The 23,111-nt window shown below is 53.0% G+C and overlaps 1 protein-coding gene across 1 annotated transcript in view; it reads right to left on the reverse strand.

Annotated features, from left to right (window-relative positions):
• Nucleotides 1-708: 708 nt before the first annotated feature.
• Nucleotides 709-23,111, reverse strand: part of PGBD5 (piggyBac transposable element derived 5) — a 33,425-nt gene continuing 11,022 nt past the window's right edge. The window contains exons 3-6 of the mRNA XM_077751654.1: nucleotides 12,161-12,341; nucleotides 8,465-8,662; nucleotides 2,342-2,447; nucleotides 709-981 (exon numbers count right to left, since the gene is read on the reverse strand). Coding sequence (XP_077607780.1) covers nucleotides 786-981; nucleotides 2,342-2,447; nucleotides 8,465-8,662; nucleotides 12,161-12,341 — 681 coding nt within the window. The 3' untranslated portion in view covers nucleotides 709-785. The remainder of the gene's footprint in view (nucleotides 982-2,341; nucleotides 2,448-8,464; nucleotides 8,663-12,160; nucleotides 12,342-23,111) is intronic.

The following is a 23,111-nucleotide window of genomic DNA, read 5'->3' on the forward strand; positions in this document are numbered from 1 at the left end:
CTTAAGCAACAGTAAGAAAATAACCTGAAGATATATTTAAAAATAAAAAACAGCATCACACATCACTGCGATTCCATTGGCATCTTCCCTTTCTCCCCCGCCCGCCAGCCAGGGAGATGAAATGAGTTAGGAACGCCTCATTTACGCATCGGGACAGGCGACTGCTCCTCCACTCCACCCCTATGTTTTAATGGCACCCAGTTTGCGTTTCCCGTTCCCAGCCGCCTGCAGGAGGCAGGTGCCGGAGGGCGCTCTGGACGCCTGCACACGCCTGCATGGCCTCAGCGGTGCAGAGCCTGCCTCTGCCTGCCTTGGTCACCATCGGACGCGGCAGGAAACGGAACCGTGTCATAATGTTTTCACATCTTTGCACAGCAGGCATTTCTAGCAGGACAGGCTACGGCTCATCCCATCCCTGGCACCACCGCGGGCAACGGCCTCCCCAGGTCCCCTGTGCCGAGCTGAGCTCCACAGGTGTCCCGAGGATGCAGCGCCCCGGCCAGCATGTGGGGTCTGGGTGAGGCGCCCGCCCTGGCCCTGGGTGGGAGGCTTCTTCTGGAGGGAGGACATGCTCTTCTTTGAATGGGAACCTGGACGGCGGCCGTCCTCTGACCAGGCCCACCCTGGTCCCCGTGGAAGCCGTGGGCACCCCTCCGGGCTGGGGCCACTCCCCAGGCACGGGAGAGGGGTGCCCGCAGGGCTCCGGCTGGGCAGGTCAGAACGGCAGGCTCTGTCCCTCCTCCGGCTTCCCGGGCCCGGTCCTCACCAGGCCCGGCCGCCCCGCATCAGTGGGCTGGGGAGGCCTCCTCCAGACCCAGCAGCTCCCTCACCAGTCTCTCGCCAAACTGTGCCCGGCTGTACCTCTTCACGTGGTAGGCGTCTGACATCTTGTACAGGATGTAGGCGTTGTTGATCGCGATGCTGATGGCGAACCAGAACACCTGTTGCCAGGTCTTGTTCGGTTTATGAGAAATGAAATACCTGCGGGCGCAGGGGGATAGGAAAGGTTGAGCCCGATGGTTCGTGGGGGCTCAGGTCAGGGGAGATATTCCCGAAAGGCCACATAGCGGTCCGTGCTGCCACAGAGGGGCCTTGGGGGCGGGAACCCGGCTGGGAGGGTTCAAAGAAAGCAGGCCGGGGGTCAGCTCTCACTGAGGCTCTGTCACAGTAAACTTTCTTAAGACAAAGAAGATAAGACAATTTCTATCAGAGAATTAGGTGGGGCGGGGGTGGGGGGAGTCACTGGAAGAGATCCTGGACCCGGGAGCCCAGCCTTCTATGGCTCAGAAGCCCCAAGGGAAGAGGGCCTGGGGGACTTCCCTCTTTGCTATGGGCCCTTCTCAGACGCTGTGTCCCATGCACACTGAACTGCTTCCATTTCCCAAGGTCAAGTTCACCCTCAGCTGCAGGCCTCTGCGGTGCGTCCCTGTCCTGTGGAGTGCATGTCTCTTTGCCACCCCCGCTTTCCCTTCAGATCAAGGACAGACGTCAAGTCAGGGAGGCCTCTGCCCTGAGACGGAGGGTGGTGCCCCTCCAGGGCCGGGAGCCGGCTTGGGGCTCAGGCCTGCATTGTGCCCTTCGTTCTGCACTTTGTCCCTGCCCCCCCCCGAGAAGTGCCCGAGGGTCAGCACCCTCACCACCACCAGCGCAGAGCGGACCCAGCGTGTCTGCAATATCAACGCAGATTTCTTTGCAATGACCTCATGAGATGAGCAGGTGCTGAGCACACAGTTCAGGAAACATCTGTTCCCTGACTCCCTGGGGAGTGCGGCCGCCTTTCCAGCCGCGGCTGAGCTTTCTGGGGGCCCCTGGGGCCTCAGTTTTCTCCGCCAGGGAGCAGCCCAGCACATTACCCTCCAAGAGGGTGCCACTGGCTTCTGGGTGACTCCGCCCTCGTTCTAGGTGGTGAGGCCCAACCCTGGCAATGTCGCAGTCACGCTCAGGACCCCCGGCAGTCACTCCCTGAGCCCCTGTTACAGTGCCGCGGGCGTGCGGCGAACGCATCCCATCTACCCTACGTGCCTGCGTCAGATGAGAGCCCCTCTCCCCCCGCCGCGGCGCAGGGGTGCGGGGGGAGGAGGAGGGCAGTCTGGGCAGGGGACAGCGGGTGCAGGCTCTGGGCCGAGTGCTGAGAGACGGCAAGACCCAGGGAGCAGAGGGAAGGGCACAGGGGCGGCATGGGTGGCGGGGAAGGAGGCAGGGCGCCCAGAAGGGAGGGGGCTGTGCGGGCGAGCCTGGGAGACAGGCCGGGACTCAGGATTTTGCCTCACGGAGGCTTCACGTGTCCACTGTGACGTGGGGGCCACTGGGCACCCTGCAGCCTCCAGGCCGCGCCACTTACTTGCTATACTTGTCGTCGTATCTGCAGATGTAGCTGAGGTGGGCGGCGAACGCCTCCACGGCCAAGGGGCAGGGGATCTCCACGCTCTTCCTCTTGATGATGACGCCTGCGGAGCACAGAGATGAGAAACGGCCATCCGAAGCATCTCCTGCGAGCCCCATGACAGATGTGCTTCTCTCCCCGCTGCCTGGCCATCCCGACATGAGACAGGGAGCAGAGGGATGCCTGGTGGCTCACTGGTTAAGCGCCCAACTTTGGCTCAGGTCATGATGTTTTGGTTCACAAGTTCGAGCCCCGCGTGGGGTTCTGTGCTCACAGCTCAGAGCCTGGAGCTGCTTCAGATTCCATGTCTCTCTCTCTCTCTGCCCCTCCCCTGTTGACGCTGTTTCTTTCTCTCAAAAATAAATAAACATTAAAAAAAAACTAAAAAACAACACTACCACACACACAAAAAAACAAAAAAACAAAAAGCAACAGGGAGTGGAGGGGTAGGGGAGGAGGGGGAGGAGGAGGGAAAGGTGGACACCAGTCCCGGAAAGCCTCAGAGGAATGGAGAACATTGAAGTCAGGGGAGCACAAAGGTCTTCCAGCCAGACACAGCGTGCACGGCACAGGAGCCCTGCAGGCACACGGAGCGAAGAGGGACTGAAGGTGGCTTTAAGGGGTCCCAGGGAGGGGTGCGCCTGCCTTGGGAGAGCAGAGGGGAGACACAGCACTCACTCTTCCTTCCTTCCTCCTCCCTACAAGAAGCCGGAGTCCTTTCTGCCTCTTCCCGCCTCTATCACGGCAGAAGTTACAGGCTGCCCTCCACACCCGAGGCTCCTCCTTTCATGCACCCCAGGACTTGTGGGGGTCCCTGCGGACTCAGGGATGGCAAGCACCTTTTGCACCCGGCCACTCGGGAAACTCTACCTCCCCTCCCCACATGTCTTCAAATGCCTTTCCTCTAATACATGCATCCCGGGCACCGCTCAGTTCTCAGCAACATGCCTACATCCCACTGACCCCCTGACGGGTGTGAGGAGCAAGGAAAGACCAGCGAGCCCTCCTCACCCTCCTGTGGGACCACCTAGTTCCCAGGACCTGCCCCCGGGGCCAACGACTGCCCTCCAGAGAGAACACAGAAGACATGAAAGAACACATTCTTCCAAAGGGCTGCGTGCAACTCAAGCGTGGGCAGGATTTACTACCGGCTCCTCTGACCACCGCCTTCCCCCAGCACTGACGGGACTATGAGAACAGCGTCATCTTCTGGTGTGGTTGTTGTTTTTTTTTTTTAAAGGGATCAGCCTAGATGAATGGTAAGATGAATGGTAAAGAGGCGGTGTGTGTCTGCAATGGAGTCCTACTCAGCCATCAGAAGGAATGAAATCTTTCCGGCTGCAACGATGTGGACGGAGCTAGCGAATGCTAAGCAAAATTAGGCAGAGGCAAACAAATACCGTATGATTTCATTCCTATGTGGAACTTAAGAAGCAAAGCGGATGAACATAGGGGAAGGGGAAATAAAAGAGAGGGAAGCCAGCCATAAGAGAGTCTCTGCAACAGAGAAGAAACTGAAGGTTGATGGAGGGAAGTGGGTAGATGGGGGATGGGCACTGAGGGTGGCGCATGTGATGTATGTTATACATAAGTGGTTAATCACTGAATTCTACCCCTGAAAAGACTACACTGTATGTGAAATAACTAGTATTTTATTTAAAAAATTTTTTTAATGCTTATTTATTTTTGAAAGAGAGAGAGAGACACAGCGTGAACAGGGGAGGGGCAGAGAGAGAGGGAGACACAGAATCCAAAGCTGCCTCCAGGTTCCAAGCTATCAGCCCAGAGCCTGATGCAGGGCTTGAACTTAGGAACTGTGAGATCACGACCTGAGCCGAAGTCGGTCGCTTAACGGACCGAGCTGCCCAGGCGCCCTCAACTAACGAAATTTTAAATAAAAGTTTAAAAAAGAAAAAATAAATAAGGGATCAGTCTGAAGGACTGTGAGAGTGTACTCGAACGAATACTGTTGGAACACAAGTGGCAGGTCCCTTCAAGCACAAGGGACTTCATCTAGAGGGGCTTCCGCCCTCTCCCCGGGGGCCCCGCAGGAGACAGGACTGCACGGATCCATTTGCAGATGGAGCCCTGAGCTGGGAACGCTTTTTCTTCGGGTGCCCGTCCTCCACCCATCCCTCCGATACTGGCTTCTCACACAAAGAAATCCCTGGAGGACTTGGGAGAAACGGAGATGCTGGGGCCCTGCCTCTAGAGATGTGGTGTTGGGCAGGGGGCCCAGGCAACACATTTCCTAAAGCTCTTTGGGAGTCGGAGGACCTCAATGCTGATGCCAGGGGCTTCTTCCTGTCCAGGGGGGGTTCTGGGACTCTGCTTGGTTATGAACCCCCTCTCCACTGACAGATGTTCTACTGTCTGGTGATCCAGCCACCCAGGCAGGGTGGGCACAGGGTGGGCAATTCCAATCCAACACCCTCCCCCAGCAGGCCTATTCCGGGTCCCTCATCTCAGCCACTCCACCCCACCCCACCCCAGCCCTCACACTCGAGCCCAGGCCTTGGCAGGTTTCCCAGCTCCATTTTAATTTGTCCCAAATTACAGTTTCATTCTGGGTCTAAAGTGGCTCCACGGAGCCCTCCTGGATATGGGCACATCCATCAGATCATCCCTGTACAGAGAGTCTCTCTGTTCTTTCCCCAGATGAGGGGACTCACTGTGAGTCACCAGGTTTCCAGTGAGCTGGGCTCCCACGCTGCGGAGGACTTTGGGGGCCGCCCTGTCGCTGGGCACCCCACAGCCCGCACCTCTGGGCTCCTGGCTTTCAGCACCAGCAGGGAAACAGCTCCTGGACTGCAGTGGCCCAAGTCTCCCCAGCCAGAGGTGATCTGCTCCGGCCCTTTGGATCCTTCCTACCCCCTCATACTTTTGAATTTACAGCGCTTTCTGCTTGAAATCTCAGCAGGGTGGCTTCCAAACCTGGGCCGGCACTAGTCTGCTTGAGCACATCCCCCATTTTATAAACCAGATCATCTTCAGGGATGCCCAGGTGGCTCAGCTGGTTAAGCGGCTGACTGCAGCTTAGGTCATGATCTTATGGTTTGTGAGATTGAGCCCCACGTCGGGCTCTGCACTGACAGCTAGAAGCCTGCTTAGGATTCTGGCTCTTCTCTCTCTCTGCCTGCTTGTGCTCATTCTCTCTCTCTCACTTGAAATACATAAATTAAAAAACACCAACAAAATAAACAGATCACCTTCCTCCCTGGTGTAATGTCCCTTTCAGAGGACTAAAAGGCTCTGACATTGGACATGTTGACAAGAGACTGTCTGATATGTACCAGGCATTGTGGACTTCACAACCAGGGAGGTCTTACACGTAGCCCACGGGCACCCTGGGTGGACCCTGCACGCTTGCAGTTATACGCACTTGGATATTGGCGTGCGCACTTGGCGTATGTGTCTGTGACACCACGCAGGTCTGTCTGACCCCGTGAGAGAAACGCGCGAGTTCACGCGGCAGTGGCGGCGTGTCTACCGCCTCCCTTAGGCCACTTGCGGTAAGGCGGGCAGTCTTTCTGACATTCGGAGTCTGAGCGCATGAGTCCAGACCTGACTCACGGTCCAATGAGCACATTCTGCATGCGTGTTAGTCTCCTGAACCCCCAGTGGGCAAAGACTCTGGCAAGGAGATGACAGATCCGAAGTGGATTTCAGAACAGGAGCAGAAGGGTCTGGCTCCCCACGTGGATGTCCCTGGAAATGTGACAGCGCATAACTTTCGAAGCCTGTGTACGTGCTCGTGCTCTCTGAAAGAAGGGATGCTTTTCCTTATGATCCAGAAGAAACAATAAACCAACTCCTAAAATGTTCCTAACTAGTCAGATATTTTCTAAAATTGGAAATTCTGCTCAACTTTTAGAAGACGTGTGTGTGTGTATGTGTGTGTGTGTGTGTGTGTGTGAGAGAGAGAGAGAGACAGCAGAAGAAAGTAAAAAGCTGAAAGGCAGTCTTTATAATATTTGAGACTTCATCCTCTGGGTAATATTTAAACTAAGTAGAAAAAGAAAAAAATTATTCAATAAAGGGTTCAGGCACAGAGGTGGGGCCACTTAAAAAGAAAAAGTAGTAAAAACCCAACTGATGCCAACAGGTTGCTGTGAAGAGCACAAAATCACACTATGAAACCACCAGATGACCTCCCTTTCCTCCAGCCTTGGGAGAGAGCAGGGACTTTTAAAGTTCGTATAAGAACAAAGAACGTGACCAACAGATCTGCCCATGCAAAGTGAAAAGCATTTTGACGTTAAAAATTCTAACCGTAGGGGCGCCTTGGTGGCTTAGTCTGTTGAGCGTCCGCCTTATGCTCAGGTCATGGTCTCACTGTTGGTGAGTTCAAGCCCCATATCGGGCTCTGTGCTGACAGCTCAGAGCCTGGAGCCGACTTCGGATTCTGTGTCTCCCTCTCTCTCTGCCCCTCCCCTGCTCTCACTCTGTCTCTCTCTCTCTGCCCCTTCCCCGCTTGTGTTCTCCTTTTCTCTCTAAATAAATAAACATTAAAACACTCTAAGATGTAAACTAGTGAAAGGATTTCCTGTGGGGAGGAGCAGCGGGCCACCCAGCCATCACTCTCCATGCCGCCTCCCTGCCTCCTGGCGCCCGGGCTGGGAGCACCCCCGCAGTGCTCTGTCGGCTCCCGAGTGGGTCTGGCTCACAGGCACCCGTGCCATCCACCCTGGGAAGCTTCCAGAGGTGCTTAGGGAGGGGCCAGGGCCATGCCAAGGGCACACTACCTGGGAGTTTTAAGGGCATCTAAGATTGTGGACTTTGTGATTTATAACAGACCACTTTAGAAATGGAAACCATAATGGAAGGAAACACAGTAAGTTTCGGCATATTTAAAAATCAACCCTACCAATTTTCCCTTCTTCCACATCAACATCCTCCTTGCTGCTTCCCTTGATGATGGATTTAAGGCTCCCGGCCTTTGAGATTGAGGTTTTTTAAGGTTCTGTTGTCTTAAATCCTCGTCTTAAATCCTAGTGCATGATTTGCAACTTGTTATGCATAATGTGGAGGGAGGCGGCTCCTATACCCTATTCCCGAACATTCTCCCTGGGAGGGCCCTTGCCCAATTACCAGAGTATGGAAGTCCAATTCTAACTCGCCCTTCTGCTTGCAAGGTCAAGCCCAAACATTTCCCCCGAGTGACCTTGACAGAGTGACACGGTAACAGGCAGCACTCCAGACCTCTCCAAGCCTAAGTCCCATGGGCTTGCGTCCCAGATTGTAATCTCCACTGGAATGGAACAGGGCCTAGGTGCGTGGGTGGGGGAGTAGGGAATAAATGAACGGACATTAAGCACACACACATCCCCCCACCGACACAAGACACACATCACATAGATATGCACCATACACACCACACACACACACGTACTCACATATATACACATCACATTGATATACACCACATACACACCAGACACACATACACTCACACAGATACACACACACACACCATGTGCATAAGTACATACACATCCCCCACACACACACCCCTCCCACAACTGAGCCCCCTGCAGTGCTCCTTCCACAGAAAAGAGGAAACATTTCTTGACTCAGACAATTACAAGGGATTTTTGAATACACGACGTGACGTGACGATGTCTGGTAGGCACCTCTGTCACCTGAGTTCCCCCGTCAGAGGGTTAAAGAGGCGGTAGCTGTAGTCACTTTAACTGCAGGCACCTTATGGATTTTAAGCCCCAAGGAAAATGAATGACAGAATCACCTCACCACCCCAACCCCAGCGGTTAACCTCAGAGGAAGGCACCGAGCCAATAAAATTGGCTGATGCTTCCCCTCCCTTCAGACATGTCCTCCACAGAATCCTTGAAGCCAAAGTGACCACGTGGGTGCCGGACACATAACGCCCCTTGGCGTGACCACAGACGACCCGGGGGGCCTGCAGACCCCATCCTGGTCGCTTTCTGCTTCTCTCGGCTGCTGACGAGCAATGGGAGCTGTGTCGGCCCCCCAGTCAGGTGCAGCGGCCGGGAAGCTCACGGTGACGGGGGTCACCGGACACCTGGGCTGCACCCACCCCCACCCCCCGCCGGGGCCCACCTTGCTGCACGGGCGAGTAGGCATTGGTCAGGAAGCGGAAGTGCCCTTTGTTGTACCAGCAGATCAGGGACATGTTCCCCTTCATCTTGATGCGGTGCTGGCCCCGGGCCGGGGGCGTGGCGGGGTTGCTCAGCATGGACGGGGGCAGGCCGGTGCAGTCGCTCTTCCTGGAGCTGAGCAGGCCGCAGCAGTAGATCTCTGCAGGGAGGAGACGAACACAAAACCGCATCCACACGATCAGGGATGCTCACGCACACCAGTGGAAAGGACGGGCCTGCCTTGTTCTGGGGCTGACGCTTGGGAGACAGGCCCTCCCTGCAGGAAGGACCGCTGCAGTCTGGGGGCTTCTATCCCAGAGGGGCTCTCTCCCAGGACTTCTAGAAGTATGTTTCAGATCACACGTGAGACCAAGCACCTGGGTGGCTCCATCGGTTTAAGTGTCCGACTTTGGCTCAGGTCACCATCTCACGGCTCCTGAGTTCAAGCCCCACATCAGGCTCTCTGCTGTCCGCAAGGAGCTTCTGTTCACCCCCCGTCTGCCCCTCCCCCCTCAAAAAATAAAAAAATAAACATTTAGGATCACACATGAGACCATCGCAGTGAATCAGCAGTAACAAAAGGAGTCTCGTTAAAGTGCTATGTGCCAGGCTCAGTGTACCTAACCTCCCAACTGCTCATCTGCTTCTAGAAACCTCTGCACCCTGAGGGAGAAGGAGCTACCGTGTGGCCTTTAATGCACAGAAGGTCCCACAGAGGCAGGAGGGATTGTGGGCAGAGGTCAACGTGGACAAAGAGGCTTTGCTAAATTCCGCCCTGGGCGCAAGGCCCTTCCTGGCCTGGCCCACCCTCGGGCCTGCCCCACTGAGCGGGTCAAGGTGGCCACGGAGGGCCCAGAGGAGTCAGCTTCTCCTCGCAGCCAGCATCCTCAGTCTGGAAGTCTGGAGGGGACGTGAAGCGGCACTTTTGACTGAAGTTACTGGGGACGGTCTCATCCCGGGGCTCTTCCATCACAGACTGAAGCTCACTGAAGGCTGGCATGACATCATCACTAACTTGAAACGTTCTATGACCTGTGTGCCTGCTCCCCTCATCCCTGGGTCTCCAGCCTGCCCTGGGGCAGGGGTGTGGCCAGAGGAACCACCCCGTTCCCACTGCCTTATGAGCAGCAGTGGGTACAGAGGAAGAGCCCCTGGGTGCCATGATCGAGTCTCACTGCTCTGAAGCAGGGGGCTGCTGGCCACTCACACCTGTGTACCCTGAACTCCTCCAACGACCCTAGCCTTAATACTTAAAAGGAAAAAACTATTTTTAAAACAGTGGGGAGGATTCGATGAACAAGGAAAACTGATGTTTTAAATCCTCCCGCTGAGGCCGTGTACACAATCAGCCAAACAATTCGGTAAGAGGGGAAGAAAATCCAAACAGCACCCAAGTCTCATGAATCTGCCTCTTTATGAAAATAGTGTTTATTATATCAACGTCTTCTTCTGGGTCTTCTACAAAGTGGTTTCTGTGCACCCGCGGAGGGACGGCCAGACTCTCGGCTACGATGCCCTTCTTCAATCCTGGCTGCCCGTGAGAATGCCCTGGAGGGCACCTGCCCCGTCCAGTGCAGCCAGACTCCCTGGGGGCCCATGCAGCCACCAGTGAGGGGACAATGGGGAACTTCCAGCCCAGATGTCTGTCATCACAGTCGAGGCGTGCAAGAAGTATGCAGGAGCTCTAGAAGCTTCCAGAAGATGGGCAATGAAATCTTTGCCCATTCTTGGGAAAACTCCAATTCCATGTCTAATTATGTTCTTCCCACTAGAAGATTCTCCTCCAGCCTTTCCCTGATTCCCTGAGCTGGGGAGCATCCTTTTCTTCCCAGAATCACACACCAGCATGGCCAGCTGTCCATGCAGCAGCACTGATGGCCCGTGACAGTCCTTGGGCACCCTCACTCTGCCCCACACCAGCCCCACCTGGAAAACATGCACCACCTGACTCTCAGTCCAGGTGATGGGAGCACATACTGTGTGAGGCGTGGTGGCCCCAACGGCACGCGAATGCTATCAGGGCCCCAGGGTTCATGGCCACGCACCCACAGTTGGACTTGAACGAGCGGGTGAGCAGGGATGGCACCCTGGCTCTTACCACATGCTCTAACATGGGAGCTCATCGTTCTTCCAGCGTGGCTGGTTAACACTCATTACAGCCCATTTTCTCCAACGTGGCTTCCACAGCCCCTCTTCCCGTGGTCTGATCTCTCCACCCTGAGTTCTCCCAGCAATTAAACACTGAGCCCTGTTGGGCACTGGACTTTGCCGGTGAGTCAGACACAGCCAGGGCCAGCGGGGCACACAGTCCAGGGGCTGCTTCCTTGTCACAGTGGCTGAGGTCAAGGTCAGAAGCTGCTGGCTCCCCATCACTTGTGAGGGTTTTGTTTTAAGGTCAGATGTCTGATCTGTTGCTAAGCAATGGGTCTGCAATTTCAGTGGCTGCCATAGTGGAGGAGAGGCTTTTTATGTTTCTCTCGAGTGGATTCGACATAAATCCCCCCAAATGTAGGACAAAGCAAAGGATATACAGCTTTCTGTCAGGCTCCCTGACTTGGTCCAGATCTCTTTCTACAACCCCCGTTGGTGCCACAGCCACAGAAGGCCTCCTAATCTCTGACCAGATGAATGAAATATGCCAGCACCATGGCACACTAAGAATGTTCTGAGGCCCCCTGTACTGCTGCCTGTATTAATTCTACATAATTCTCTGTGACATCTGTGTCAACTGGAAGGACCACATTATAGATGCGGGTGAGTCCAGGTTTCAGAACCTTTGTAGGAGCTACAGATCAAATGTGTGTGTTCCCCCCCAAATTCTTCTGCTGAAAGCCTAGTGCCCAAGGTGATGGTGTTAAGCAGCAGGGCTCTTGGGAGGTGCCTGAGTCACGAGGGTGGAGCCCTCATGCACAGGGAGCAGTGACCTTAAGAAAAGGGACCCCAGATGGGGTGCCTGGATGACTTGGTTGGCTAAGCATCTGACTTCGACTTGGATCATGATCTCGCGGTTTGTGAGTTCGAGCCCCGCATCCGCTGTGTGCTGACAACTTGGACCCTGGAGCCTGCTTTAGATTCTGGCTCTCCCTCCCTCTCTCTCTGGCCCTCCCCTGCTCATGCTCTGTCTTCCTCTCTCTCAAGAATAAAAAACATTAAAAAAAAAAAAAAAGATGAAAAGGAAAGGGACCCCAGAGAACTCCCTTGTGCCTTTGGTCACATGAGATCAGCAACCTAGAAGAGACCCAATCACACTGGCGCCCTGATCTTGAACTTCTAGCCTCCAGAACTGCAAGGAATGTGTGCTGTTTATAAGCTGCCCAGTCTGTGGTAATTTGGTAGAGCAGCCCAAACGGAATAAGACACTAGAAGAACCCCTCCACGGCCACAGTCTCACAACAAAGGACAGGACGAAATGTGCCCTGGGTGGAGCTTTGGGCCGACACGCCCCCCACACACTGCAAGTCTGTGGCCAGTATCCCTGTAGATCACCAGCGCCCGGCAGGGTCCAGGCAGGCATGCGGCAGGCTGAGACCCCCGTGTCCCCTCCTGGCCCAGTGGCCTATGGTCTGTGCCAGTTGCTATGCACGTGCACCTCCAGACTCTCCCACCACCCTTCCAGGGGCGAGGGGCCACTCTTGGACCAGACCGCCCTGTGACAAACCTTGCTTTTCCAGCTCCTCAAACAGGCTCAGGCTGGTGATGCTGGGCCCCGTGAAGATGATGTAGTTCTTGCCCGCCGCGTTCCGGCACAGGCTCCGGGCGACCATGCTGTGCAGCTGGGGCTTATTCTTGAGCGCATCCAGCCCATCTGGGCCCCCACCTTCCTTCAAGTGGACGTAAATCTTAAACAGGAACACACGGGAGTCAGTGTCAGCCCTGGGACCTAAGGCTTTGGGGAAGCACAGGTGGCTGTCGCTGGGCCAAAAATGGGTGGGAAAGCCACCTCTTCCTTGAGCCACCAGTTCCACAGTCCCTACGACCCCATCACCTCGTCAGCCCGCAGAGGCCCCAGATCATTCCCAAGGTCACCCTGTAACCTAGGCAGCTGGTGGCTCAGCCCAGACTTTTCAGTTTGGAAATGTCAAGGTAGGAGGAGAAAAGGGACAAATGATCACACGTGATGAATTTGGGAGCTGAGGTCAATCCAAACATCCCCCAGTCCAGAAGCACGGGAGGGACTTGAGCATACAATGAATATAAACTAACGGCTACCTCACCTGGAAGGGATACACTTATCTGCATCCTTTCCATTTGAACACAGATTTTAATTCACAAAGTGAATCTGCAATTACTCCTTATTCTTTTCAGAAGCCACCACAGAGGCAGAAGAGGTAGCAGTCACCTCATGCGGCAGAGGAGGAGACAGGATCAGGGATTAAAAACTCACCTGAGGTGCCAGGACCAGCAAAGAGGACGTGCTGGAATTGGCAAGCAATTCTTCAACTCTCTGTGGTGGCATGAACATCTTCCATGAACATCACCCAAGCGGTCATCACAGGGAATGGGAATAGATGCAAGAAAAGTATGGGTCTCCCAATGATTGACCGAGTCATGAAGAATCTATCATCTGGGTATTACCTAGTGATCTCCGTGAGGGAGAAAAGTTCTTGGGGAATGTTCTACGTGCCTTTACGGGCAGCATTCACAAACTAATAGTGCTCACTTGTGCCTGTCCAGTGCCTAGAGACAACAGACACTTGGTTGGCAATGAGGCTAGCCCTGTTCGTCCTGAGGCACGGAACTGTTGAGGGCAGGCTTGCCCATGCAGACAGCCAATGATACTCTGCTATGAAAAACCAACATGGCCCCAGGGAGGGATACCTGTCTGGCCAGAGAACTATGATCACTTGCAAAACACAGTGTCTGATGTTCTAGAAATAAAGCCTAATTTTATTTAAAGTTTATTTATTTATTCTGAGAGAAAGAAGGAGAGAGAGACAGAGAGAAAGAGAGAGAGACAGAGAGAGAGTGAGTGCTGGGGAGGGGCACAGAGGGAGGGGGAGACAGAGAATCCTAAGCAGGCTCCATGCCACCTGCACAGAGCCTGACGTGGGGTTTGAACTCACAAACCAAGAGTCAGAGGCCTAACCGACTGAGCCGCCCCAGGCACCCCATGTAAGTCTAATTTTAAAAGCAGCTCATCTTCCGAGGGTTAATCCTGTCCCACTCACTCACTCACTCACCCGAGACGTCCTCAGGGAGGACCCTCCTTTCTTGCAGCCTGGCAGGTAATGCCTCGATGATACAGAACACCTTTGCAGATAACTTGGCAACAACTCTGACATTTCACTTTGGGGCCTCTCTGCCTTTTCCACCTCAATTCCCAGAAGGAATCCCTTTGATAGAGAGGAAAACACAGGGACAGAGAAGCCAATCTCCATCCCTATTACATGTCACATGTGATTCCAGCAGAGCTAGGCCGTCTTCTCGGAACCTGTCTTCTCTCCTTCAGCAAAGCCCCACTCTTATGACCACTACCACGACTTCTGAACCCAGGGCTCGGATTCGGACCCGCCTCTCCCAGATACCCTGCCTGAAATTACATGACATCCACGCCTGGGCCCGGTGTGTCCTGAAATCCACCACAGGGACAGTTAGCTTTGTCCCGTGTGTCTCCAAAAGTAAATCCTCCACCAGGAAATGGGAAGAATGTCACCGGAACCCCTCAGGCCCACCATGTCACCCAGCATGGTTTCTAAAGCCCCCTCCCCCCAGCCCCCAGGGATGGAGGCGGTCAATGCAGGCCAAGTTTAACAGGACTGAATGTCAAATCCCACAACCAAGTTCAAAAAATAACGGCATTCTAGCATAGGACACAAGAAACGTGACTTAGCAAGAATAGTTGGAGAAGACAAACACTAAAGCCTTTGGAGACGGTCACTGGATGCCATGACCAGCCAAGTTAAGGGGATCCTGGCTTATTAACAACATGGCTGGGGACTGTCTCATTCTCCGCGGGTCAAACCACAATCGGTTCTTCTGATACCACTCTTTCTATGACTGGTGAGAGGTGCGAGGGGTTGATGGATCCATCCGCTAATCCAGACCTAATGGCTTAAACAACAGAATGTACTTCCTCACAGTTTTGGACACTGTAGGTCCACTGGTTTCTCCTGAGGCCTCTGCTCACTGTATGTTCACATGGTCGTCCCTCTGCATGTGCCTGGGTCCTGTCTCTTCTTCTTGGAGGAAACCAGTCATGTGAGATCAGGGCCCCTGCCAATGACATCTTTTTAACATGAATTAATTAACTCTTTACAGGTCCCATCTCCAAATATAGTTATATTCTGCAGTCCTGGGGGGTAAGGACTAAAACACATGCATCTGAGGGGCACAACTCAGCCCGTAAGGGAGGGGGAGGCACCAAACCTGGATCAGGAACCGCGGAAGCGCCTCTTTGGGCCAGAGGGCTGTACTGCGGATGGCAATTCAGAGCTTTCCAAGGCAGAACCAGGATGCCTGAACACGAACGGCTAGGAAACACTCTGGTCAAGCATCAGGACCCTCGCAAACACTGAGAGCGACCCATACGCTGAACGGGTGGCTCCGGGAGGCCCCAGGACAAGCCAGGTGGGGGGTCTGAACACCTAGAGAAAGCCAGGCTCAACAGCTGCTGAGATGGTGAGCCTTCCTTCACACCTTTCGTGTTTAGCTGGGTCTGAGCTTCAGATGCAGAGGAAATGCGTCAGCACCAAAGAGTGGAACAGAGATGCACACCAGCCTACCTCAGACACCCCAGCAAAGTTGCACAGGAGACAACGATCTCCCCTGATAAACATGCAGCCCTTCTTCTGTCACAGGAGGGGAGACTGGCGGGAGCGGGTCTGACTCTTACATTAGGATCACACTGTCTCCGGGATGCCTGGGTGGCTCTGTCAGGTAAGTGTCCAACTCTTGATCTCGGCTCAGATCATGATCTTGCGGTTTGTGAGTTCGAGCCCTGCGTCAGGCTCTGCGCTGACAGCGTGGAACCTGCTTGGCATTCTCTCTCTCCCTCCCTCTCTCTGCCCCTCACCTACTGTCTCTCTCAAAATAAGTAAAAGAAAGTAAAAAAAAAAAAAAAAAAAAAAAAAAAACAAAAGAACACTGCTCGGCTTGAGTCCCTACAGCAAAGGCTTCAGAGAACCCTGGTTGTCTCCTGGATCTCACCATAATCTAGAGAGAATCACATCTTCCTGCCAGATGCACTGGGTGACCCAGAGCCTCATCTACTCCTTCTCAGCACTAACGCAGGTCCTTTGGAAGGCAGACTGCCCGGGCGCCTGGCTAACCTGGGCCTCAAAGCATGGTGCGCCTTCAAAATGTCGCCTCTTTGATTTCCAGACCAGATTCAGTTGCTCAGAGCAGCGTGTTCTCCCTCCCTCTTTGCTCTCCGGAAGCATGGACGTCCTCGGGAATGGGTGTGGGGTGGCACGCAGGGGTTGCACGGACCTGCCACAGTCCGGCTGGGGTGGCCTTCCAGCTCAGAACGGAGCCAGGGTGCCAGAGAATCCGCCACACGCACTCCAGAAACTGGCCTCGCCCACTCGTCGCAAGGGAAGTACCGGAGCACATGGACCAAGTAGCTGAAGGCAAGGGGGGCCTCCCAGCTCCAGCCACCCCCGGCCGAGGCTGAGGTGGCCACAGCAGCAGCCCCAAATCACCGGCAATGTGCAACCCCTCCCGGTAACGAAAGCTGGAAGACATCTATCCATAGAGACCACCTCGAAAAACACCTTCCCTGCTTTCGGGGTGATGCCGGCCACTGCCCGTGCAGACGCCTGCTTCTCTAGAAATAAGGTGGCATCAGGACTGTGTTGTGCCTTCGTGGGCCCTTCAGCTTCCACGGGCCTCTCTCCTCCACACGCAAATATTTACAACCACGTTTTACAACTGCATTGGCGTCCAGACAGATGAACACATTAATACGATGCGTGAAAGCCCTTTCTTCAACCTGAAAGGTTGTTTTCCCCCCTTCTTATGGGAGGGAAACAAACAGCTTCACATTTCGCCTAGATGGGCTGGGGGCCCTCGACACTGCTCCCGCTCTAAGGAGAGGTCAGATCCAGGCAATGATGTGAGGACCTGGTTCTAATCCAGAGAGAGGCACCTGAAAAGGTGACGTGGTGGCAGTGGGAGGAGGTGGGGACGAGTCCAGCTGTGACCACGCTGAGTCCGGGGTGCAAGCAGCAGCCCCAGACTGAGGAGGACAGACACGGAGGAGGTCAAGGAGGAGGACACGGCGCGCAGGTGCAATGACGTCCCGAGGGCGGCTGAGCCACGCTCCTGGGTATCACCAGCTCTTGGGGGGTGGCCAGGGACACGGGGCTCCCAGAGAAACACAGAAAGGAAGGGTCAGAGAAGGAGAATGAGAAGAGAGAGGTAAAGGGGTAAAATGTGTTCAGGAGGAAATGATCCAGCAGGTCACATGACGTGGCTGAAAGAATCCAGCATCTGCTTCTGTGACCGTGGCTTAAACAATACCCATTTATTAGCTCGCGGCTCTATGGGTTGGAAATGCGGGCATAAGTTTCCTGCTCCAGGTATTGCAAGGCTGCAGTCACTGTGTCCGCCGGCTGTGTTCTCGGGCTGGCACTCGGGATCCTCTTTCAGGCTCACTCGGGTCATTTCTGTGTGGCTGGAGGACCGAGGTCCCCATTTCCCCACCAGCTGTGAGTGGGGACTGCCCTCGGCTCCCCCAGGCCACATGCGTCCCTTACCACGTGTCCCCTTCACCTGCAAAGCCTGCCTTGCAAACCCTCCCTCCGGATGACTCCCTCTCTGCAAATCTCTTTGCCAGGAAGAGCCCGTTCCTTTAAGAGGCTCACCTAATTATGTCAGACCCACCCAGGATAATTGCCTTTTTCAGATCAACTGACTTGGGATCATAATTATACCCACAAAATCGAAATTCCCTGGGCAATGCCTGGATTAGCATTTGAGTAGAGAAGGTATGCGCATGCCAGGGGCAGGAATCTTTTGAGCGTCTCAAGAGTTGTGCCTACTACCCACATATTTACTTTAAAAGCATCATTTCTATGGATCTGAAGAACTCCAACACCATAGCTGATAGATGGAGTGCTGGCCCATCTTATTAAGACCGGCAGGGGGGCGCCTGGGTGGCTCAGTCGGTTAAGCGTCTGACTTCGGCTCAGGTCATGATCTCATAGTTCGTGGGTTTGAGCCCCGCGTCGGGTTCTGTGCTGACAGCTCAGAAGCTGTTTCAGATTCTATGTCTCCCTCTCTCTCTGCCCCTCTCCTGCTCATGCTCTGTTTCTCTGTGTCTCAAAAATAAACATTAAAAAAAAAAAAAAGACCAGCAGAATGGAGGGACACCTGGGTGGCTCAGTCGGTTAAGCATCCGACTTCAGCTCAAGTCATGATCTCATGGTTCACAGGTTTGAGCCCTGCATCAGGCTCTGTACTGACAGCGTGGAACCTGCTTGGAATTCTCTCCCTCTGTCTCTCTCTCTCTGCATCTCCCCTGCTCACTTGCTCTGTCTCTCAAAATAAACAAACATTAAAAAAAAAGACCAGCAGAGTGGAGATGATGTCGGCTTTATTCCCTGGAAAACAGACTGATCTCAACACACAATGTATGTGGACCGACGTCAATGCCATCTTCCCAACACCCCCCTCACCCCACCCCCCCCACGTTACTGGTGAGAGACCACTTGTCAGTGCTGGGAATGTGAAGCTGGTACAATCTTTCTGCAGGGAAACTCTGTAGTATGAAAGAAAAATCTGAAACATACGTATGGCTATTTTACTGGTGAGTTCCACCTTTAGAGATTAATTCTAACATAACAATCAGAAACGCAAATAGATCTAAGGTAACAATCAGAAATGCACCGAGGGCCTGCCCCCCTTCTCTCTCTCTCTACACACACACACACACACACACACACACACACACACACACACCTATGTATCTCAGAATTTTTTAATTAACGGCAAAAAAATTAGCAACAACCTAATTACTCAAACGAAAAGGAGGCTGATTAAAACTATTATCTGTAGGTATAATGGAATGCAGTGCAATTTCTTTTAGAATCATGATCTACAAAAATTATTTAATAACATAGCAAAAAGGTTCATGATGTTCTTATAAGTATCTACACTATAAAATGGGGTGTGTGTGTGTTTATATATATATGTTGACAATATCCTCAAGTGGCTATCTCTATACATTGGAATTATGGATATTCTGAAGTGTTTATGTTTTTAGAGACTAAAATAGAATTTCATCACAAAAAGACTAAATATAATCACAGAAGAACTTTTGTATCAGGATTACTCACACATAGGCACATTTGGAACTCATAGAATTTGTTCCCTAAGGCAGCCCCAGATCTAAGTTAGTGGCTGTTAATGTACACTGTGTCCAGCACACTCAGGAAGCGGGTGGCCATGCTGGCCTGGGAAATACACGTTTCCCCAAAAGCCAGCGACACGCAGTCCCTCTTACAGGGCTATCTTGGAGTTGTTGACCTGAGTTTGCCCACACGGGCACAAATGGACGCTGGCATTTCCCCACCTTCTGGCTAGTCTCCTCCCAGGGAGCAAACCCCTCGGCTGCTCCATCGCACAGGGGTGGGGGAGAGGCACGGATCAGAGGTTTTCATGTTCCTCTTGGGAAATGTGGAGGAAGACCAAGGCCCACCGGGGTGGCAGCCAACATCCAAGAATGGTCCCAAATTTGGGGGCACTCATTGCTATGAAATAACGAGTGTGTTTATTTATGGTTTTGCTACATGTGACTTCTCAAAAATTTAAATTGAAAAATATTATACAAACATTAGTTTCAGCCATACAGAGCATGAGAACTGAAATCACGTGGCACCATACAAAGTTATTACACTATTATTGACTATATCTATTACTGACTCTATCGCCTATGCCCCGTGACTTATTTTATAACTGGAAGTTTGTACTTCTTTTTTTTTTTAAATTTATTTTGAGAGAGAGAGAGAGAGAGAGAGAGAGAAGGCACAAACATAAGTGGGGGAAGTGCAGAGAGGGAGGGAGAATCCCAAGCAGAATCTCCACACTCAGCACGGAGCCAGACGTGGGACTCGAATTCACGAACTATGAGATCATGACCTGAGCCGAAGCCAAGAGTTGGCACTTAACTGACTGAGCCACCCAGGCTCCCAAAAGTTTATACCTCTTAATCCCCCTCCCCTGTATCTCCTACTCCACCCCACCTCCCCTCCAGCCTGAGTTTACTTTTAAAGTGATTATAAAATAGGATCTACATTTAAATAATAACATAAATACACTGTAACTAGAAGTCCCAGCCAAGACATCGTAAATGTCAATTTGTACTCTTTTGCAGAACGAATAAATCTAGAATTCTATGAAAAACCCCAGAACCTCCTATGGAATCTTATTCCAACTCCGCCGTTGCTATAACTGCTGAAGACACACACGTGAATTGTGTCGGGACCAGAAGCCCGCCCTAAAGATCAGTAATCTGAGAAAGGCAGCATAGCCTGAGAGCCACACACCCACTCCTATACCTGCTGGGCGCTTGCTGTAAGAGCCTCCAAAGGCCAATGCCGGAGGTAACTCCCTTCGCTTAGATGTGTTAAGTGCTGGCTCCTGTGACTCCCAAAAGGCCCTGGCTCCCCCTGTACACACGTGGAGGGCGCATCATTACAATGAAACAGTTCCGGCAGCCCGGAGAGGCACCGGGCACTGCCCTCCCCTGGGAATAGGGAATTTGCTGCAGACACTTTACAATCTGAGCTACCAGCTTGTCTGAAAACTGTATTTTTTCATTGCCAAGCTTTTCATTTTTTCCCTACAAAAGTTTTTCTTGCTCTTAGGACTTACTAACGTTCAGATATATATGCGAAAAAAAGGAAAGAAAATGTATGAAGACACAGCATTATGCTTTGCCCCAGGATGTTACCTCTCACGCTATATATTATATATCGACATCGCAACAGAAAGGGCCTTAGGAATCATGGTAATGCCGTGGAGGGCACACCTAACACCTAACTATCTCAGCCGGCTTCTGAAATGCCTCAAGACTTTGAGAGGTGGGGCCCGGCTCCCCTTCCCCACCCCCACCCCGCCTTCTCAGGAGAATACTGGTGACGGTGACAGCTGTAATGACGGTTGCATTCAGAGCTCATTACGATGCACCCACGAAGCTGTCACTGGCATTCCGGCACTTTCCCTGTCTCGGGGAGAACCTGGTTCAGCTCCGCTGGCCTTGACCCCTGGCCCTACTTCTCCTTAACAGAAGAGAACCAGGCTTCCCTGTTGCCGTTGTGTATCTGCTGAAGCAGGGCATCTCTGGGGACTGAGAAGTCGCTCAGGATCCGGGTCCGTGATCTTCTGCTTGAGCCTGTAATTCACAAGCTGTGCATGGAGTGGGCGGAGGGTGGAATCCTCGCAGGGGGGAAGCAATGCTGGAGGGCATGGTGTGCACTGGTTGAAATTATGCAGAATGAGCTCCTGGAGATGTGGGAGGCTGCTGACTGGGACATCCCGCGGAGGGGGGGTGGCCACTGGTGAGAGCTGTAGCATGGATGTCATATTCCCTCACCAGGAGAGGAACGGGGCCTGCTGCACGCAGACAGTGAAGGCATCGGCGCTGGGTTCAACGGGTACAGGCTCTGCCGTTTACTGGCTTGGTGGTTTGGGGCCAAGTTCCTTAATTGCACTGAGACTTGGTTTCCTCATTTGTAAGGATAATAATATGCTATGTACCTCGCAAGGCCACTGCCAGTGATAAAGGCTGTCTATGTAAAAATCTTTTTTTTTTTTTTTTAATAGCAAGGGTCTATACCCGCAATGCAGCCCCTGGGCATGTGTAGCTGTTTTTATTTAACCAAAATTAAATAAAATTAAAAACTCGATTCCTCCGTCACACCAGGCACACTTCAAGTTCTCAAGTCACATGGGCTGGCAGCTGTCAAGGAAAGTTCTACTGGATAGTGCTGCCTTAGGCCAGCCTTGATTTACTAGCCTGGTTATTTTCCAGCGAAGTCCGCAAACCACCCCATATCGCCGACTTGTGCTGCCCATCTCTCACGTTGCCTCCTACCTTGACTGTGGCCGGGGAAGGCTCGTGTGCAAGGCTGCTCTCTTCTCTAACTGCGCTTTTGGCATGACTGACCCTCACAAGAAACTCGCTTTCGTCTCTTCCTGAAGCGCTAATCCTGGTAAGGCTTGGAGTGGGGATGGGGGCCAGCATTCTGCGGGTCTGCATCCATTCACATCTGTGCGGTTGTAGAGTCTAAGCCCCTCACAGGGAAGGCCGGGGTTCAGTCGGGTCCAGTTGGTGCCTGACGCATGTATATGGGCACTTGATACTTTACCGTCGCCTCTGAGCCCCTCCACAGTAAGGAGGGCTGGGCAAAGTAACCCCACTCCAAAAGACGGAGGGATAAAGGAATTCTCAGCTCCTTGCTCAAGGACACTCAAGAGACAAAGTGACAGATGTCCTGCACCCCAGCCAATTCCATCCTGTGACACAAGCACATCCAAGGTGGCCAGGCTGGAAGAGCACGTCCCCAGCAGGCACAAGGAAACAGATGGACAAGGGCCCTGTGCTGCCCAGTTTTTGACTCCAGAAGCAAAAGCCACTCTAGTTAATTAATCCCACTCTGATCCTTGCATTTTGAGCTAATCCTGTTCCAAGACTAAAACTCAAATAAGAAGAGAAACCACTGCGGTACAAGTTCTTCAATTCCTTTCAATGTAAAAAGTAAGTCTCAAAAATAAGGGAGATGCGGTAACAGCTGATGCTAAAACCATCCATCGAACAACAAGCAAATTGGGTAAGAGAGAGAGACATGGTTTTGTCTAATGCGAGGAAAATTCCCTCAGGCAGCCTGGTGGGTAAGAGGGTGGGGTCTGGGGCCGGAAAGGCTGCGTTTCATCCCAGGTCTAGAGCTTTATGGCTGACCCTTGGGCAAGGTAGCTTAGCCCCCGTGCCTCAGTTCCTCACCGTGGAATGGGCGGGAACACTGCCTACGTCATACGGTTGTGGTGAAGAGAATGTGAGCAATGCTGGTCAAGGGCCTGAGCGTAGAGCCTGAGCCCTGAGGGGCCGTCATGAATCCACAGATTGGGCTGAAGGGAGGAGAGACACTTTCAGAGCAGCTGCTCAGCACTAAGTGGTGCAGGACCTCATTCCGAGCACCCCTCGTCGATGTGCATCTGGGCTCTGCCTGGACACATTTAACGACATATGGGGGTGGGAAGTGGGGGTCCTCTCGTTGGGGAAGTTCCATCTTGAATTCTGGCTTCCAAAGCCCACCCACCTCCAGTCAATGTTATCGTTCACTGAGCAGGAGAGCACGGCTTTCCATTTACAATGGCTCTGTCCCTGCTCAACATGGCAGCCACTAACTCTCTGGGGACTGTCCAGCCACTCCTTTCCGGGCAGAGCGTCCCTAGGTCCCTTAGAGATCAAGCACGGTGCACTCGGCAGGCATTTGGTGCCCTGCACCCCCTTCTTGGGGCTCTCCTGCCCGCCACCACCCATCACGGGGAATCCGGTCTCACACTGCAGAGGCAGGTGGCTAGATCGACACATTCAAATAGTAGAAATCTGCTTGTTTTGACCACCCCAGTTCTTTTGTTTTTAATTAGTAGACCCTCATTTTTCTCAA

The sequence above is a fragment of the Crocuta crocuta genome, unplaced genomic scaffold, assembly GCF_008692635.1.
Source record: "Crocuta crocuta isolate KB4526 unplaced genomic scaffold, BGI_CrCroc_1.0 scaffold59, whole genome shotgun sequence".
NCBI lineage: Eukaryota > Metazoa > Chordata > Mammalia > Carnivora > Hyaenidae > Crocuta > Crocuta crocuta.